This window comes from Anas platyrhynchos, chromosome 22 (assembly GCF_047663525.1).
Source record: "Anas platyrhynchos isolate ZD024472 breed Pekin duck chromosome 22, IASCAAS_PekinDuck_T2T, whole genome shotgun sequence".
NCBI classification, from domain to species: Eukaryota; Metazoa; Chordata; class Aves; order Anseriformes; family Anatidae; genus Anas; species Anas platyrhynchos.
Genome location: NC_092608.1, coordinates 6,861,136 through 6,881,709, shown reverse-complemented (window position 1 = coordinate 6,881,709; position 20,574 = coordinate 6,861,136). Strand labels below are relative to the sequence as shown.

At 43.8% G+C, this 20,574-nt stretch overlaps 1 protein-coding gene across 2 annotated transcripts in view; it reads right to left on the bottom strand.

Annotated features, from left to right (window-relative positions):
* The window catches only part of IFFO2 (intermediate filament family orphan 2), a 43,533-nt gene extending 23,341 nt beyond the window's left edge, over positions 1–20,192 (bottom strand). Inside the window, exon 1 of one of the 2 annotated variants that reach the window (XM_038166551.2) lies at positions 19,369–20,192. In XM_038166551.2, the coding sequence (XP_038022479.1) occupies positions 19,369–20,009 (641 nt within the window). In that variant the 5' untranslated portion in view covers positions 20,010–20,192. The remainder of the gene's footprint in view (positions 1–19,368) is intronic. The other variant, XM_038166550.2, reaches the window with a different exon arrangement.
* Between the last annotated feature and the right edge of the window lie 382 nt (positions 20,193–20,574).

Sequence of the window (20,574 nt, the reverse complement as noted above, 5' to 3'; positions counted from 1 at the left end):
TCCTCAGATGTACAAACTTATGATGCATACACAAAAGGATCCGCAGCCTAATCCTGTAAATGGCCAGAGGCAGAAATCTGGGCAGGGCACACCGCTTGAGAGGATCACATTGTGGTACCTTGGGAGAGGAAAGCGTCCTATTCAAGACTTTCTGAGCAGAAGCAAACAAACTTTACGATACTAAAACCCTGCTGTAGCGTCAGTCTCTGTTTACCCGTTTGCCAGATATCAAATCGTGTTTCTCAATCAAGAGCAGAACCCGCATTTATAATCTCATGGAACCACTCCTCATTCTAGAAGGCAGACTTGGATTGTAAATGCAGATAGTCATCTACATGCTCTCGTTAGCTCAGAAAACCTGAACCATCCAAGATGGATTTCATTAAAACAAAAAACAAAAACAAAAAAACTTCTGCAACACTATCTTCTATCTTCTTTTTTAAGCAAAAAAAGCCAGCCAAAAATGCACCATTCTCTCTGCTTTTAGAATCCTGGCTTAAGGGTTCCTTTTTCCATCCACTCTCAGTTTTGCACTAAACTAGATGCAAGGTTGCATTAAACAATTAGCTTGCTAACCAATGTTACCTCGATTATGTGCGCATTTGTAAGGTACTGTAAGACAGGCATTCTCCTAAATTATCCCAAGCACGGGCCATTTTGATCCCACATGCCCTGACTTCTTATTGAAGCAAATTAAATGTTAGTTGATGGGCTCCATGTAAAACGTATTAATTTAATGTGAATGTCTTGATTCCATTAAAGCCTGGCTCTAAAACAACAACAGCAGCACTCAAATGAAGTCATCTGTTGCTTGCAATCAGCAGGAAAGCATCCGCTTCACACAAGTCTCAGAGTCTCCTTGCTAGAAGTCTGTCACTGCGGCATCACGTTTCCCAAATGTCAGAGTAAGGGGGGAAGCTGGCATCCTCGAACCTGCAGCAACGGTCTAGATTATACAGGTAAATTCACTGCGTAGCAGAACTCATGCCCTTCATGCTGCTAAAACCCAGGGGGTTCACTACAAAGAGAAGGTTAATATCAAAGCTCTGTTCTAGACTCATGCTCTACTTAAAATGCCATGCAGGTCTTTGAACAACAGCGACTTCTTGTGTAGAGAATTACTGAAAGAATTTCCTCTACAGGAAAACACTGCGTAATTATACCTTCTGATTACATTCACCTGGAATGATGATCGAGACTTTTAATGGGACCACAATAAATATCATCTGTAAATTCATTTGTTCATTAAGTTCATTAAGCCACGCATAATGGCACAGGAGTTTAACAACTTCAAGCAGAAGCAACAGCCATGCCTGCATTCCTTTAGAGAGCAAATAATGGTGCTTTTAATATATTGGAAGCATCTACATGTAATCGTAGAATCTTCATAACAACATTAAATACATGTACATTTTAAGGTACATAGCTACAAGACACACGCTTCTGCATGATGTATTCTTGCAAAAACTGAACTGAAAAGAACTGAAAAACACTGAAAAGAGCAGTTTTCAATCTGAGGTATCTTTTGATACCTGCACCCAGCCCCAAACACAGAAGCCCACAGACACAAGATACTTATTCAAAATAGGTCTAATACAGCATGCGAGGCTGCTGTCAGTTGTTTTCACAATATTTCACAACTACCTGACAAAGAAAGCACCTATAGAGATTTCCTGTCCTTACAAAGGAACTTGCACTATGCTGAAGCATCAGTTATGAACTCTAGCTATTTTCAATCACACAGCCAATCGAGTGAAGAAAAAAAAGCCTTGAAGGTCTGCCATTTACCAACGCATCCAAGGCCACTAACGCTGGTAGTTTATTTCCACGTCACTTAATAGCAAATGCACTTGAAATGCTTCTTCCTCAAAAGAAATTATGAACTTTTTTCCACTGTATGTGGATGAAGAAATAGCATAAAACAGATAAGGGTATCTAGCTCACTGCTGCCCAGCTTTCTCTTTAAGCCAGACTCTTTGACTCACTCTCAAAGGTGTTTGAATTCTGAATTGGACAAATGTCGTGCAAAGAAGTCTTGTTTTCCCTTGCATTTGTCATCTAATCAGCATCCCAGTTGCTAACCCCTTCCATAGGAGAGAGTCCAGAACTTCTAGAAGTAGACAAGTTACTTTCATCGGAGAGGAAAATTCTGTAGAACTTCCTAATTCCCTAGGTATTGTCCATTCTTTACTTCTCAAAACCCATTTCAAATCCTTCTCAAGAAGACCATACCCGTGACAACATAACCAAAACTCTGTATCATGGGCTTGCCTATTCTGCAGCTGCAAGCGATTTTAAATATTGACTAACACATTAAGCCTCTGAGAAGTGTTCCCAACCACACCTATCAACAATGGCCAGGAGTACACCCTCCCAGAATGAACCTGATTAGGTAATTATTTTTATTTTTTTTTCCATGTGATCTTACAGCATCTTTACATTTCTGCATAGCTGTTCTGGTACCCCAGTTCGTATAAGGCACGTGGAAATTGTAACTGCTCTGGAGGAACTGAGCTTTCACACTTTACAAAGCAAAACCACAAAAGACCTCTGTGTATTCAGTATTTATTTATGAAGTATCCATATGCTAGAATCAGAGTATAATTAGAATCACATTTATCACTAGAGTTCTCCACACCTTAAACCAGTGTGCTGACCATAGGCGCACAACCATTTCCTGAAGCCTGCAGAAAGAGATTTCTGGTAAATCATAAAGTGCTCCGGCTGATAAGATACCGGCAGATTGCAAGCTCTTGGAACGAGGTTTATGATGTAATTCATGATATGTTAACTGTTATATCAGGTAAACTAAACACTGCTTTCCGTGTCCTCCTCTTATGTTTGCCAGGGCAGCAAACGGCTCTACAGATCTGTGCCTCGCCGACCTGCACAAACACAACAAAGAACAGATCGAGCCGTATTTACTTTGCGCAGAGGGGTGGGCACAGACAGTCTGCAGCAAGGGGTTCCAGGCAGGATCAGCACTTGCTGTTTTCTACTTGGCATCAGCAGCTTAAATTCATTTTTCACCCCTGTCAAAATCTACTTGACAGTGTTTATTAACTCCTGATCAAATATACTTGTCTTAAGCATGAGCAAATAATTCTGCAGTGTGGCTCTATTGCAGTTTTTGACAGCTGAAATGCATTTTTTTCACTGGTATGACAGACCCCCAGGAAGGGGAGAGGGATTTGTGCAGTAACATGAGAACATGGGGACTCTTCCTGCCTTCCATTTTCCAGTAAGCTTTGTGGTAACTGAAGCTAGCCCAGTTCAGTTTCTAACAAAAGAGCCTTGTGAAAAAAACAATCCAGGAAAATGCAAGGCCTACAAGCTCAGCTTGTGAGCTAGCTTTCCTGGGGGGGTGGGCAAGGGCATAAGCATTTCCTCTGTATAAAAAAGGAAAAGCAGCCAAGAGCACAAGGTAAGGACAAAACAATTAGAAAAAAACAATACCAATAGCCCCAGACTAGGCAAAGATGTAAGAAGATGCAAGGGGGAAAGCACACTATGCAGAAGACGAACCGCTTGAAATCCTACATCTAAACTGCTCCCCACTGCAAAAGACAAAATTTATGGTTAACTTAAAATTTTCAGCTACTAAGATCAGTCCTTAGACAGCCTGACAGCTATCAGAAACATATCAGAAATGTGAGCTGCAGAACCATTATATTAGCTAGGATATCGGCTTCCAGCAGGCTTCTCTGTCGTTAGGGTAGGTAGCTACTATTCCCTACCCCAACAGGGCACTCCGTGGCTACACTGAGTCTGCAGACCCGCTGGTGAGCAGGACTTCCAGGGCCACATCTCCGTGCCTCCAGGATAGCTGCAGCAGCACTTTAGTGTGAAAGTACAAGTCAGACAGACTGTTAGTTTGCTTGACAAGTCAGCTCTGATCCCAGGAATTTGATGCAGCCCACACATGGCGTAATAAACATGGTTAGGTGAATCTGCGAAACATCTGATCAGATTTATACCAAAATATGACATAGATCAGTACAGCAGACACTTTTGGAAGGACGAGAATCAGAGCACTACACGTTGGGTTTCTTTTTTAGCTCAACTGGGCAGAAAAGGAAAAAAAGACATATTTGTGAAGATTTTTACTGCAGCCTAGGTAGCTACTGCATCAGTCATTCTGGAACAACGCTCAAGCTCTCAGTTCTCTTCCTCTTGTATCAGTCAAGTGCAAGGCATTTCCCCCCTTTTGTAGGTATATCCGCTTATTTTTCCTCTATGTGTGTGTATATATATATATATATATATATATATATATATATATATTAGCAATAAAGAGGAAATTTAAGAAGATAGACACATCCTGATTTCACCATATTGGAGGACAGCATCATCTTCTTCAGGCTGTTTCAGCTCCTTCCCACACTGCTATTTTTTTTTTTATTATTTTTTACTTTTAATTCCCTCCAAGAGGTTTCACAGTGCCAAAGAGCACTCACTGTGCCAGCAACCACTGACGAGCACAGTTATAAAACAAAGAAGAAAGACCAAGGTCCAAAAGAAATGCAATTTTACACAAACCAAAGCCGTCTCTAGGCCCACTTTTAGTGCTCCAGGCTCACCCTCAGCCCCTAGCTGTGCTTGTGACAGTCAGTTTCACCCGATCAAGCTGTTCTAGAAGACGCAGCCACACGCTCCTTTCTCCACACCACGCAGCAAACCCTCAGCCCACGGAACAGCTCTGCATGCTCCCAGGCCTGCAGAAGACAACCGTAAGCACAGCTTATGAAACAGCCACAGCAAGAGCATTGCATTCCTGTGCAACTTGTCATAACTGCAGATAAAGTAATTACTTTGACTCATTTTGAAACAGGTAATCTGAAAAGCACAGGATTACATGACTGTATACCGCTGCTAGCTACAAGTTAATTATTGAACGCTGAATTCCCATGTAAGGAAATCCCTAACAAACACAAGTATTACAAACGTCATGCATTAAAGACAACTGATCATGTACAGAAATTTATTTTACAACTCCACCCATGAAAAAGATACGATTTTATGGTAGTATGACAGACATTCAGGTGCTTGGTCCTAACATCTTGGCACATGCATACTAATAAACTCACTGTGAAATTCAGCTGAGTAAACTCATTATTCCCAACTAATGACCATTCTCTTCAAAGACAGTACTTCCAAAATACAGTGACAGACACCATAAAACTCTAATGAAAGACAAAAAACAGAATGGAGACTACAAGCCTGAAGAAGTACTGATTGTTTCTTTTATATATATATGTTTACACTTCCTACAGAAATAAAAAAGCTCCCCATTATCCTGTGGTCCTCCTGAGTAACTCTGCTTTATGTTTACCTACCCTGCTACAGGGTGGCAAAGGAGGTGTTAAATTTCATTATTCAGGTCTCATGTACACAGGTACAGACAGGCATCTTGGAGCAAATGAGAAGCAGAAGTTCAACATCTTGAAATAGTTGTTTTTTTCCTAACCCTACAATAGCAGGGCAGGAAACGGTAGCCTAACCGATGCCTTTAAATCGCGTTGCAATTACTGCAGAGACTATTCAGCATCTCAGATTCTTTGAGTCAACACACAGAAAAAGCCTGGCGCAAGTGTTAATGTGAAAAACTTGTAGAACTGCGGTCTGTTGCACTGAAAAGGTCGGGCAAAACAAGCTTTTAGAGACCCTGCGCAGACAAAGGGGACTCTCAGCTGTGGAATACAGTATGCTATTATCATTGTCCCCAAAAACCCATGTGATTCCTTTGGACAGCTCATCTCCACCATCCACATCATTACGGAAATGAATACAGGCTATAGCATAACAGAATAGAGCAAGAAAAGTTTCTTCATCAAATTGTAAGGTAGGATGTTTATAAGGGAGTTACCAAGAATACTTCAGTGCTCAGTTTCAGGAACAAAACTGTGCAATGAAAGGGGATTATTATAACTGACTCATGTTATAATCACAGAAGAATCCATCCATTGTTTAAGGAAACTTAAAAATTGCTTAATGCTCTTAATTTAATCAAATGTATTCAAACAGCAGAAGATAGGCACTGGCATGCCTGTCCCAGAGTCTGACGCCATGCTGGCTTAAAAAAATAAATTATCAACAGCTTTATTCCAGGCCTTCTATGTAGTTTTAATAGCTCCTTCCCTAAGATTTAAGATGACTAATATTAGTATTTTAGAAAAAAAATTAGAGTGCAGTTTACAGTTGTGTTAAGTAGTGTTAAGCAAACATTTACAATAAGTAAAGGCTTTCTGCAGCCAGCCACCAAAAGTGTGGTTTTCAACTCCTATCTTCCATGCTAAAATTTTTAACCAGTGAGCTGATCTTGATGTCCTGTGGTTTTTAACACAAGAGGGTCCCATCCTGTTTCTCTTTTCCCTAGCATACTCATGTCTAACTCTCAGCCCTTAACCAGTTCAGCACATCACCACTACAGGAGTAATATAAAGTACCCATTAACAAACATAACAAGTTAGTGAAAGTATTACAAGCAGAGGACAATGCCAGACCTTGCTGTGACTTGTTTCTGTAGCCAAGAGCTTCCAACTTCTAAAATCTAGCACGAGGCTTGAGCTGATTTTCAGCTTTCTTCCTCTAGTCCTCAGTTGCACAAGACCAATACAATTTTTTCCCCACAAGACAGCTGTATTCATCTTTCCCTAACCATTTTATCCTATCCTTTTACCTCTAGTTCTCAGTTCTCTTTCCTGTATTTCTGATTGTTTTCTAAATCCCCAGGAAAACAGGAGAGGTGGTAAAAATTTTAGTATGAAAAGAATGGTCTTGGGTGGTAGGAAAAGAAAAAGTAAGACATGGAGTAAAACATTTGCAGTCTACTTGTGGTGAAGAGTGCTTACTGTATCAAGAGTACAATTCTAGCCTTGTAGTGACTTTGAAAAGATGTCAGAAGTGTACTCCGATATGCCATCACCATTTTAAAAATACATTTGTATTTTTATGGTGTTCAGGACATTCTACTTGTAATGTCCCACCTCCTTCTTGCTGCTGAGAGCTCTCAGCAAAACACAGCCACCTTGCCAGAAGTCTGGCAGCTGAGGAGACAAGTAGTTACAGAAGAGATTTAAAGCCATAATAAGATCTACTGCTAAGCTGTTGGAAAATACAGGCAAACTTCTGTGGCATGAATTTCCCTTCTATTTTGTATAAACACCTAATGAAAGCTTTCATGAATGTCCTCTTGGAGGCTGCCAAGTTAAAATAGTACATTATCTCAGCTGATGCACATGACTACATGGAAGATCCTTACATCACAGCTCTAAGCAGTAATCTAGCAAGCTTTTAACTACAGGAAATTTTTCCCATGTAGGGTGAATAATATTTTTTTTCAGTACTGCCTCAGGACTTCATGGCAATCTGCTACTAAGTGGAAACCCTGGATGTCTCAAGTAACGCAGCTGCGCTCTAGATGGAGCAGGGATTTTCTGGCACTGGAACTTTTATGCTCATGTTGGGTCCGTGGGTTCCAAGTTGAGTTCCACTGCACTCATCCAGCCAGGTGTCTCCTCAAGAGGTGTTTTCACAATAAGCCACCATGAAGCCAAGTCTTACTCTGCAGAGCAAACCAAAAGTGTCTGCACAGTTTCCACAGTGAACAGCTGAAAGAAATCCCACTGAAGTCAATGGCCTTTCTAAAGGAATGCTTTCAGGAATACAACAGACTAAATAGCATGTGTTGTTTTACTCTTACTTCTAAGGTCGCCAGCTAGCCCAAATGCATCACTGTCACTGCACAAAGTGATCACAAAAAGCACCTTTTTCAACACCTATTGCAAGCTACTAACACAACAAATCTACCTCCTTTTCCACAGATATTTGCATCTTCTCTAGATCGACATTCAAGCCATTGATCCATTTTGGGGATGCACCGATCCACTTCTGTTGAGAGCTCAACTATGCAATTAAACATACAACAAGTTAAGGCGAGCTGCTATGATGTAGCCTGTACTCAGTACAAAACACTAGTATTTTAACAACTTCTCTCATAAAAGGTCTTGGTTGATTCTTGCTGATTTCATGAGCAAGTGCTCTCTGCAAACAGCCAGGCTGCTACACAAAATGGGCAGGGTTGGAAGGGCCCTCTGAAGATCATTTAGTCCGACCCCCCCACAGAGCAGGATCACCTAGAGCACCTTGCGTGGGTGGTATTTTGAATATATCTGGAGAAGGAGATGCCACAACCTCTCTGGGCAACCTGTTGCAGTGCTCTGTCACCTCCCAGTAAAGGACTGTCCCCTCACATTGAGCCGGAACCTCCTGTGCCTCAGTTTGTGCCCACTGCCTCTCATCCTGTTGCTTGACACAACTGAAAAGAGACCGGCTCCATCCTCTTGACACCCTTCCCTCAGATATTTATCTACATTACTGAGTCCATTCATGTATACAAGTATCTGTTGGAAACATGCCACTGTTACCACCCCTGAGTGCTTCAGGAGGGCATACGCCCCAGTAAGCCCAAGTAACAAAACACTGCTCTTCTGCAGAACGGAAACAGAGGTCATGCTGGAATGTATTACCACAACATTTTCATTCACTTCTGTGATTTTTTCAGCCTGAAATACCAAGAATAATTGCACGTTGCAGCTATACCTCCTTTTCTTTACCTTTCCTTTAGGTTTACCTCTCTCTGCCCTTCCTCTCCCTCCAACTCCTTTAAGAACCAGCCTCAAAACCAAGAGCAAGAACTCAATCTCTGCCCCAGCACTGAAGGCCTTCATTGAACCTAAAAAAAGATCAAGGAAGCTGTTTTATAAAATGAGATCATGCTTACCAGCATTCAGGAAACAGGAAGGCAGCTGAGATACATAGCTAGGATGCAGCAAAGTCTCAAAACTGTGTTCCTATGTGTCCAGTTTTAACTTACCTATATTTTAAGAGTTGGATTATCTTTGAAAAGATAAATACATTTAAGCACAGCCTTTACATGTAATGTCAGGATTCTAATAAGGCAGGTAACAACAAAAGGTAGGAAATAAACAGCTCTTCAAAGACTCCTGTGACACTGAAAGAAATATTTTGTACTCCTTACACAGTGCTCCAAGAAACGTGAGAGTGCTTAGTCTGTTTAAGTTGCTTTAATCACTTTAGTACAATGGGCAGATTAATACAGTTTAGTATTCCTAGCTAATTACAGTGACTGGTCTTTAGAGAAGTACCATTAAACCACAGTACTCTGCCATTTAAATGGAAGCAAACTAATAAAGATGACAGCTAGGAGGATATAAAATTCAAGCTTAGGCATTTCTAAATATCTGTAGAAAGGCAGATCAGTCTTAAATTCACACACACACAACAGTTGTTTTTGCTGTTACATAAACTCCCAGTGACATAACTGTTTGGTACTTAATTCAGAGATGAACAGTGGGGAAAAAAAAAAAAAAAAAAAAAAAAAAAAAAGGAGGAACACTGCTACATTTTCAGAAATGAGATCCAATTCTAAGGAAGGCAGTCTGAAACACTATGAGTTGGAGGCTCCAAACAATCTTTTCGTGGTCAAATAAATCTCAAGGCTGACCCTACTAATGAAAGGGAAGCTCTAACAGTTGAAAATAAATAACAAAATAAGCAAAGGCACCACCAGCCAAGCCTGCAGTATGTTCTGCTGATAGAAACAAGCAAGCAGCCCTGCCAGCAGCTTTGTACAGATGATGCCGAGCACAGCAGCACTTACGTTACCTGTACAAAATCTCCAGTCACCAAAAATTAGCGGGATGCAAACGGCATGCAGTGTGCAGGGAGAGGAAGAGAAGAAGGGCTTCAGGAAAGCTCCAGCACAAAGCCCAGAGCAGAAGGTCAGCCGAGGCAGTGGTGTGACACAGGCTGACCTCGCTGCCTGGGAATCCCAGCAGAGCAGCTGAGTCACGGAGCAGACCCCACTGAGACCAAAGGCGACTCAACAGGATGGCAGCATAGCACGACACATTGATCTCCATACAAGGGCCTCACGTTGTGTCTTGATTTCAGCAGAGGGCTCAAACACTAATTAATGCCTCACTGAGCACAGGAGGTGAAAGGGGAAGCCCGTGTATTTGCAGACAGGATGCTGCTTATCACAGTGCAGCAAAGTGAGCCCGGTCCAGTGCACGGCCTAGCCCACAGCACCAGTAGCAGCATGGCCTGCCTTCACGTGGCCGTACGGCTCCTAAGGTCTCCCACACAGTCAGTCAGTAAAGGAGATGGCAAATTCCTTACAGTCAATGAAACTTAGCAGGGGAGAGCCTGACCGTGTTGCATACAAACGGATAGGAGGATCTAATACCCAGGAGGGGAAGAGAAGCTCTAAAAGAAAAGGGGTTTATTTGCAGATTCATCACAGGCTGCATCCAAGAGCTTGATGTCCTTCAGGGACAGTTATCACAAAATGAACTTACTTAAGTCCCACAGCAGTTCTTGAATTCTGTACAGCATCTGTGCAAGTGGGGCTTCGTTCCCAGGGTCACTTTGTCCCTTTTAACAAGAAAAGTTGATCTCCCACTGACAACCAGCACTTCCACGCTCTGGTTAAGAATACAGATTAGTGGAAAAACATTTTCTTGTGAATTAAAGAGTTCAAGTGTTTTACACTCATTTTTCTCCCTTTCTTTTTAAGAAAGAAAAACAGCAGGGTTTAAAAATTATGTGGATGAGAGAAATAGTCAAAGGCCAGGTGATTCTGGTACAGTCACTTGGAAAAAAATTGGTAGAAAATTTAGGAACAGAATCCAGGATGCCCGCTGTTTCATCATATGACCAATGCTTTACTGCAAAAGTTAGAGAGATACCAACACAGATATTCTTACACCTGCACAGAAGTTCTCTTGGGGCAGTTTTAGTGACAGTAGTTTTTAGAACTCTTCCAATGTTCCCATTACAATTCAATATTAATGCACCCATGCCATTCTACGGAATTACACCAATACTTTGGGGTTTTTTTGTTAACTAGGTTTGACTTACGAAGGCTTGACTTCTATGAACAGACACATGCCTGCTAAATTTAAATTCTGTTCCCTGTATCAGATTAGGCTTCATTAAGAAGAAACACAATTCTGTTTCCCCCCATTCCCCTGACATACTGACAAGCTTTACCTGTAAGAGTCTAGCAACAGAAATATTTTTTTTCTGCTGAAACCATTGATTTGGAGTAAATACTAAGCCAGGATCCTTTTGATCTTTCTAATTCCAGCATCAGTCACTGGATGGACTCAACGCATCTACTGTATTTAGGGGTAAAGAGGGATCCAGTCCTATTATTATCACTTCTTTCTACATCTCTCTTCTCTGTGTTTAATGAGCCACTGTAAATTACTACGTTTGCTAGCTCACATGAAGAAGACCAAGTTAATTCCTCCCTGGCTTTCCTCTCTTTAGTACAAGGTACGCAAGCTGTCACATCTTTCAACCAACGTTAATCTCTACTTACACGTACAAAAAGCCATAGATTTACATGTAAAAGTAAACAAAAAGGAGTCTGTAAAGCTACAGGACACCTGGGTACTGGTAGCTGGCATTTTACAACGTAGAATTTAATCTGAAGTGTACTTTTTTGTGGCTTTGATTTAGATCTGTAAAAGCATTTAAGACTGGAAAAAATCAAAACATCTGGCTTGTCAAGAGATTTGTGAAGTTCTGTGGAATTTGATCTGTAATGCCAAGATTTGCTTTCATCTGTATTTCAAGGCAAATTCAGAATATACCATCTGAAATTAGCAGATTGAAGATTAGGCTCAGAACCCCATTCCAAACAACAGCAAGGCAAGCTCTCCTTTAGATCACACACACACCTAAAATCCTTCTCCAGCGCAACGCAGCACATTGGTAGTTTCCAGATAGAAAAAGCCAAAAAAGGATGAACTGAACATTACTTGAGTGAGATCAAGCTCTGAGAAGTAGCAGTGGGCTCATTTTTGAAGCCAAAAGCTTCGAAATAGAATTGTCAGCCCTGACAGACGTGACTGGTTTCAGTCCCAAGACCTACTTGGAAGGGGATTCAAATTAATACTGTCTGGGGGGATACATCGAGTCCAGCAGAACGCTTCCAAATGGAGCCCAGTAAATACCGTGTCACGTGCAGATGTAAGGCTGAAGGAACGCATCATCCACAATCCAGCTTCGGGCAGATCATGCTGTGTGCTGTTAACGAGGGGCTGCATTGTTAGTGGGCACAGGGAGCCCTTCTCTCAGGGCTCACTGAATGGCCTCGTTATTCACGTAGATCCAAAGGCCAAACTGATGTCATTTTGCATACAATGATCAACACTGCTCACAGCAAGCAAAGCAGGAGATAGAGACTCTCACACATTTTTAAGTATTTTAAACAAATGCTGAATTATTTATTTTTTAAAAGTCACTTGAAACCAAGCACCTTGTTAATCCACCCATGGTAAAAGTTGACACTGTGACAGTTCTAGAAGAGGTCGCTGAATCACCAACATTTCCACAAACATCTAGCACGATGTGCACAAGCCAGGCAACACATTAGCAGGCACCAGTCCTAGCCCAATCTTCTTCCACACCTACGTTGAAGCAGAGAGATACAGCAAGGATGCACCTCTAGACTAGGTGACAGCCAGAGATTATGGAATGCCATGCACTTTATTTATTTATTTTGCTTTGACACCAAATGCCATCTTACTAAGTGACTTAATCAGCAAGCATGAGCATCTTGAGGTCATTAGTTACTTTTGTTAATCTCAAACCCCAAACAGAGACGTTTTAACAATATATTTGAAACTCTGTAATTTATCAGTGGATCCAAGCCTGCACAACGCTTACTTTCCGCCCACCTATTCTGAACATAAAATGGAGTCACGCTCCTTCACTTCTGTTGCAAGGGTGGGAGGCATGGAAACCTGAGGATAATGCCAGCCCAAGGACACTCACACAAAACATACCTGGAGAGAGTGAAATGCAGAAAAGAGAATAATACCCTAGAGAAGCCAGGCATATCGTGGGGGCAGAGCAGAACATATTTGGACAATGGCTTTCAAAGCACAGCCTTGCCATACAGTTTCCTTGCACCCTGTTTATGAAGCATCTCATTCTGTTTCTTACAACAAATCAGTTCAGGGCTCTGGAAACAAGATCATCTTTCACTATGGGCTGGTCACAAGGCTGCAGAAGAGCCTCAGTTAAACTAAGCAGTGTACAGATGCATACTGTTGCGTCTGGACCTTTATTTTTGAAGGCCAAACCATAAAATCTCTTCCTTCTTGTACAAACACAAGCTAAACAGTTGCGCTTAAACTTTAAGTTGGAGACTTAAACCATAAAGAGCTCACAAAGAACAACATCCCATGCATACTTTCAGCAAACTAAAAAATATTTAGTCACAAAAGAAAATGCAGGAAGCCGGCCTAAGACCTGGCAGAGCATCACCACATAACCCTAACCACAAAAAAGCAGCTGTTGAGCTGTACATGGCTTCCGCGCTTTCTTTAGCTACAAGCCCAGCACCCAGGCTGCATCACTGCAATGAAAGGCTATGATTACCCACGATGAAGCCAGAAATAACTTGTTTTTACATTTGTTTTTGCCTCACCCCTAAATTGCAAGGGTCTTTAGAGATTATTTAGGTTTGAGATCAGAGGTATTTGGGGGGGTTTGCTCCCCTCCCACAGACCTACGCAATTCTCAAGCTCTGCTTTGAAAGTCTTTTTTCTCTTCACAAAGTCCGAGGCTTCCCAGTGTGAGTCACCAGAGGAATCAAAAGGTAAATTCAAAATGCACACAGCAAGTCTTGTGGTTCTCTTTCAACAGGGGAAGCTGTTCTTTGAAGAGCAGGGCACAGAGCCTGGCCCAAGTTTCTCTGAAACTCTAACCACAACGTAACGTGGAGATTTTTCCCCCCACCACATCCAATCTAGCTCATTTGCAAATTCATTATTTTAATCAGAAATCGGAGTTAATAGTTAGACGAAGATAAAGTTCAGAGTAAATAGCTAACACCATTTCAAATCAATCCTAGCATCTCAGCCCTCTCTGGCTGCTCTCCTTTCGAGCCAGTTCAGTAGGGCGCACATGCACGCGCACACGCACGCAGCTACTGAAGTATTTAACACAACACTGCCTCAAGCCCACCCGGGTCCATGGGGCACTGTTGGAAAGTAGAACAAAAGGAAAAAAATGCCTCTCCTCCTGAAACTTCTCCTACATTACTACAGCCCAGGAACCCCAGTTTCTAGTTACACCAATGGAAAAAAAAAAAAAAAAAAAAAAAAAAAAAAAAAAAAAAAACACTAAGATTTATTAGAGCGCTCCAGATATTCACATATCATCGGATAAGGCATGTCTCTGCAGCAGCATATTAGAAACAGCAATAGCACAGTTTAAGGACAAACATGTCTGACAGCAAACGTTATTCGTAAAGTGATTGATTTGCACAGCTCCAAAGAGTACAACTTTCCAACTAACATTGATAAGGGATGTATATTTTTGCTAAAAGGCCAAGTTTTTCATCACGTCAGCGAGTTTTATCCATCCTTCATGCAGAAAACTCATGCCCTTCCAGTGCAAGTAAAAATATCTTTTTAAGGCCAAATATCAGGTTTCCCGGGAGCAAGCACTTAACATCAAACTTCACATCTTGTAAGGGGTTTCCAAAAATCTCTAATACCAGGCTGCAAGTCTGTACTGGAACTGGTAAGGAATACGAAACAATTTTAGTGGAAAGCCACAGCAAAACCTAACTAGCCCCTTTAAAATATAAAAGGGAAAGTATAAATAGCAGAATTTAATACATATATCTGGCTTTACACAGAGAATGTGGTATTACCAGCTCTGTAACCAATTGAAACGTGGACAGAAGTCTAGAATGCTGATTACATTCTTCTATAGGGATAAAAAAAAATTATTTGTTTTTTATTGGGTCTATGCGTAACATTTGCATCTTGTTACCACTGCTATTTTAGCTTTAAAAGTTTTCAGACATTCCTCCAGGGTTTATCTTAAGCACGTTTTTATTAAGTTCCCTTCTTTAAAAAATGAGAGCCAGTTAGTTTTGACGCGCGTTGCCTTTGACAATGATAATCTTTGTCCTTTCCAGCTGCAGCAAATTTAAGATAATCTCTTTTTCAAGTGGACTTTATTAATCTTCCAAATGAAAAACCATCCTGAGGTAAAACAATTATTTCCAGTTCAACTCTTAGTAACAGTTAAGTCTCTGCTGGAAAAGACGACTAACATCTGGCCAACGCAATATCTGTACCAATTAAGAACAATTTTGAAACCATAATATACAAATCTATTCAAGCATTCGGAGCAAAGATCGCTACAGACAGATCAGCAGCCTTCTTGCATTTAGAAGGAAGGAGAAAAAAAAAAAAAAAGAGAGAAAGAAGATGGAGAGCAGGGAATGACTGCAGCAGGTTTTCACCAAGTCAGCAGACTGGCTGGCCACACAGCAGCATTTTGCCTGTCATAACACACAGCGACGCACTTAGGTCTTAAAGTAGATCTCTGGAAGCTGGCGGCTGGCTGCCTCCCAGGAGCACAAGGGTCCGGCTGCCCCTCGCCAGGGGCACGCACCGTGCCCAGCATCACTGCGCCACATCTGCCAGATGTGTGCATTTGGGTGTCCCACCTTCGCCAGACTGGTGATGCTTCAGCCTCAAACAGCAATGTAACGTGGCTAATTAGGAGGGGGGACTCATTTGCTCCCCCCTCCCCAATAAGCAAGTAGATTTAACATCCGGATGCAGTTTGCAATAGCACCGCAGGCCATCACCCCTCAGTACAGCTGCCAAGGGCCCCAGCTGCCCGAGGAAGGCAGTTACACGGTGACAGCCTGCTCCACTTCCACATCCCAACACCTTTTTTTTTTTTTAATACAAATAACCTAAAAAGATCACGGTAACCCCAAATCCCTTTCGGGCAGTGGCACAGTCACATGCACACAGTTAAACCTGCTTATCCCACTCTACTTACCCATGGAGGGAGGGCAGGATAGATCCCAAATTCAAACACTGGTCATTTAAAAACCCCATGATTGTTTGATTTCAGCTCAAAGGGGATGAAGCAAGACAGCTGGTTTCAGGGTTTTTTTTGCTGTCTAGAAACACATTTGTGTGTATTTCAGCTTATGACAAAGCTCTGACTTTTACCTACATTTCAAGACCCTGAAAGACTGGAAGAAGAATTTTCCATCACATTAGTTTGACTACAAAGAAAGTGGACACGGTTACCATTACCACTGCAAGGGTATTAACAAAACAACAACAAAAAAAGTTACAAAGGATTTGGAATCAGATCTATTGCCAGAAGGTTTGTTAAATGCTAGCATAAGTTAAGGTGGGGAATTTTAGGTTCAGTTTTCCTATAGGTGGTCTCCAACTGTAAACTCCAACAGCTGAAGTCATAATGCACCCTGTAAAATCATGATCGTTACTAAAAAAAATAATTGTAAGATTAAGGCAACTTGCTAATTTTGGTCTGAAATATCTGCTAGGCTTCTAGGGGGAACATTTTCTCATTTGTAGGTCAGGTACAAACAAAACATGGGTAAAGATGACCTAAGTGCTCTGTTGACTATACGCTCTAGTATTTTTTTTAAATATATATAGCTCAGAACTCCCAAATAGTCTCTTGCATTACAGCGTCCAAAAAAAAAAATGATCTGGGGGGACACAATACAGGAGTTGAACATATTATCCCAGAAAATTTATCTGTAATGACAAAAAATTGCACAGAGAATTTCATCGGAAAGAACATCTAAATAATTTCAGCTATTGTTTTTAGGAGCAGCAGTAGTGTTACCTTTAAAACACGAGAAACAAAAAGCAATTATTTCAACTCTGAATTCAAACATTGCATTTTTCAATTCGCTAGTATGCTATAATGAGTTTGTGTCTTCAACAACAGACATCACATACAAGCATACATTCGTGAAGAGAAGTATTCACTTGAGCAGGGTTCACTGACAGGAACACAGTTATCCACCCCGTGTTTTCCTGGTAAGAAAATAGTTTAAATAAGGAGGTTTTCCTAGCTGTGCCCTCCTAAATCAAGTGGTCAGCTTGGAAAGGGAGAAAAAGCTTCCATCGTTCTAGGAAAAAAAGGTAACATCTGCTTAAGTGTTATTGCACATCACAGTGGTGTCTTAGGTCAGGTCACAAGGCCTTGTTGCTTCAAAGGAGGCTGCCTCCTTCTGCTGGTTCTGGAGTCAAAATGGTTATGTGGGAAGAGACAACACCAGCAGTGAATAAAAGCATTCCAACAGGCCCAGCAAACGCGGTATTTCCAGCAAGGAGATACCTGGAGCAGCACCACTGCAAAAGACCCCTGTCCACAGGGCCAAGGGGCTGTGCATCTCCCTGTCCGGCTTTTCAAACGCTCGCACAGCTTTGCAAGATCACAAATCCACATTAGAAACTCGTGCATGCACTTAGCTCTACACAGGCCCTCACAACATCATCAGGACACAGGCAAGAGGCTATTGCTCCATTTGGAGAACATTTCCCTAAACAAAACTTGAACATAAAAGGATTCCCGGCAAGATAATGGAAACACAGAGCACGTATTTATATACATGTACATATGCATACACGTGTCATGACAAAGAACCTGTTCCCTATAAAAAAAAAAAAAAACAACAAACAACAAACATGAAAATACTTGCACCAGTCTTTCCAGGACTGCTGACAAACACTGCAATGCCACATTAGCTCAGGGTAATGTAATCAAATGGACTAATCTACTCCGTCTGCAAGAATTAAAACAAAAACAACATGATACTACCTCATAAGCATGCCAAAGCATGCTCAAGGCCACCAATGAGAAAACCAATCCACCCCAAAAGAGTGTAAGGTGTGGTGCCCATCTGTTCAGTGAAGGTCACAGAAGAGGGTAATAGTCACTCTACTTAGAGCAGGAACGTAAAAGACAGACTGCAAACATAATTCTAGTGTGATGCATGCTAGTGTGTATTAACCAAATTTTATTCTCAAGCATTAGGAGACAAACCTGTTGTGAAAGCAGGAAGGGTGGCAAGAATAAGGTTTGTGATTGCCTCCAGAGGCCCCCTTCACTCCATTAAATTTATTTGGAGTATGCAATAACTTTGATCACACAAAGAGTTAGACCTGAATGAAGAGAATATTTGCTGAACGCAAGTAAGTGAACGCACACCAGACAGCACCAACCACGTACCAGCAGCAAAACTCAACTTAAATGACCCATTAGTAAGTTCCCATTCTCTTTGGCAAGGAAAAACCCACAAAAATCACGCAGCCATTAAAAAGAAGAAGTGTCCCCAGCTTTTGGTGACGCAGCCCACACCCGACACATACCTTCCTTACACAAGCCACCACCAAGCACCACTTCCCCTCAGCTCCACGGCTCCCATCTCCGTGGTGCCAACCATAAAAACAAACAACCCCACAGTGTGACAGCATCAACCGCTCCACACCAAAAAGAGGCCAACTGCTTTCCACCCAGATGCAGAGGGTGCTGCAGCCATGAAGCACAGAAGCCTGAAGAAATTGGACTTCGCTGGTGAACACAAAATTATTACTTGAACAGAATATTCCTGCCTATAAAGCTTCTCTAAACTAAGCTAATTCACAGGGGTAGCTCTGTTATAAAAGCTGAAGTATGCAGAGAGCACACTGCAGCTCTGTTACCCTGGACGGAAGAAATTCAGGCATGCTTCACAGGCCACACGGCCAAGAAATGCTGGCTGCCTCCAGGAAAGGAAAAATAGAAAAGGATTAAATTTATTCTGCAGGAAAAACTCAAGCGAGACAACACATTTTAAGCCTAAAAATGACAAAACCCCAAAACGGGAGCATTCACGTTAGTCCCAAGGGACAGGTAGCTCGCAGACAATGCAGGAATTTCCCTGCAGAATCCCAACTACCTTTTTTTTTTTTTTTTTTTTTTTCCTGGCCTCCATCTCTGCCACGGATACATCAAGCAGGCAAATCCAGCAAAGCAAAGGGAACGCTCTCAGCCACCAGGAAAAGCAGCATCTGAAATCCCAGGGCTTCCCAACAGGCTGGAGGAAACCTCGGGATTACCAGGGCTTACAATGGCTGTCGTGGGGGCTTTTGTTGCCGTTTTGACCAATTCCGAGCAGCATCTTTCCGCACGAACCCTCCCCTGCAGCATTCGCAGCCCAAATATTGCAGCACTGAGCTAATTTTGGAGAGCTGGCGGACAAAACCGACTACTGATCAGCCCGGAAAACCGGAGACCGGCTAAATTTAGGAGGAACCTCAGCGATGCGCTGCTACCAGCGCCTTATCGCCCTCCTCCAAAAAGAGGGGGCGAGATGGATGGAGAGGGGGTCGGGACCCCGGGAGGACCCCCCAGCCCCAAACCTTGTCCCTTCAGGCCCCTTCCCCGTCCCCCCCAGACCCAAACCTTGTCCCCCCCGGGGCTCACTTTCTCTTGTACTCGTCCCTCTCCCTCTTGACTTTGGCCAGCACGTTGTAGAGCGCCCTGATCTCGGGGGTGATGGTGTCGATCTGCACTCCCACGCCGTCCGGGTGGATCCAGGAGACTCCGGGGCCCTGCACCGTCTCCAGCCCCCCGCCGCCGGTTCGCCGCACCTGGGTGTAGCTCCAGATGGTCCCGGGCAAGCGGCCGTAATGCGGCGGGGCCGGACCGGCTCCGGGCCCCCCCGCCAGCCCCGGCCCGGCCGAGGGGAGGCCTCCGTCGGTCTGCACGGCCTGATCGCGGGAGAAGGTCTTGTAGCGCAGGCGGCGGTCGCGCTCGCTCTGCTGGGCCGCCAGCTGCTTCTCCAGCAGCCGGTTGCGCCTCTCCAGCTCGTGCACCTTGGCCAGGAAGCAGCGGAACCGCACGTTCAGCCCCTTCAGCAGGTGGATGTTAGAGCCCAGGTCGTTCCGCAGCGCCGCCGTCACCGGAGGGCCGCCCGAGACCCCCGGGGGCCCTCCAGAGCCGCCGCCTCCACCACCACCACCACCGCCGGGGCCGGGGCCCAGCGGGCAGGGCGCAGCCCCGCCGGCCGCCGCCGAGCCGGGAGCGAAGGCTCGGGCCATCTCCCCGAAAAGCAGCGAGTTCATGGCGGGGGGAGCGAGGCCGGCAGCGGGAGGAAGAAGAAGAGGATGAGGAGGAGGAGGAGGAGGAGGAGGAGGATGGGGGAGCCGCCGCCTCGCGCTCCTTGCGGCTGCCGCCGCCACTGCCGCAGCCACCGCCGCGGTACCGGCACCCAGCGGCGGGCGGCGCGGGGAGGGGAGGGGAGGGCCCGGCAGCGGCTCCGCCCGGCCGCGCCCCCGGGGGCTGCGGGAAGCGCCGCGGCCGCTCCTCCCCTCCCGTCCCCTCCTCTCCTCTCCCATCCCCGGCCCAGCTCGGTCGGGTGCAGGGAGCACGGAGGGGGGCAGCGAGGCTGGTGGGGGCTGGGGGTGTTCAGCCTGGAGATAAGGAGGTTCGGGGGGGGCCTTATCGCTCTCTATAGGGGCCTTAAAGGAGGCTGTAGGGAGGCGGCACTGGGCTGTGCTCCCATGTGTCTGGTGACAGGATGAGGGGAATGGGCTAAAGTTGTGCCAGGGGAGGTTTGGGTTGGATATTAGGAAGAACTTCTTTACCAAAAGGGTTGTTGGGCATTGGGGTGGGCTGCCCAGGGAAGTG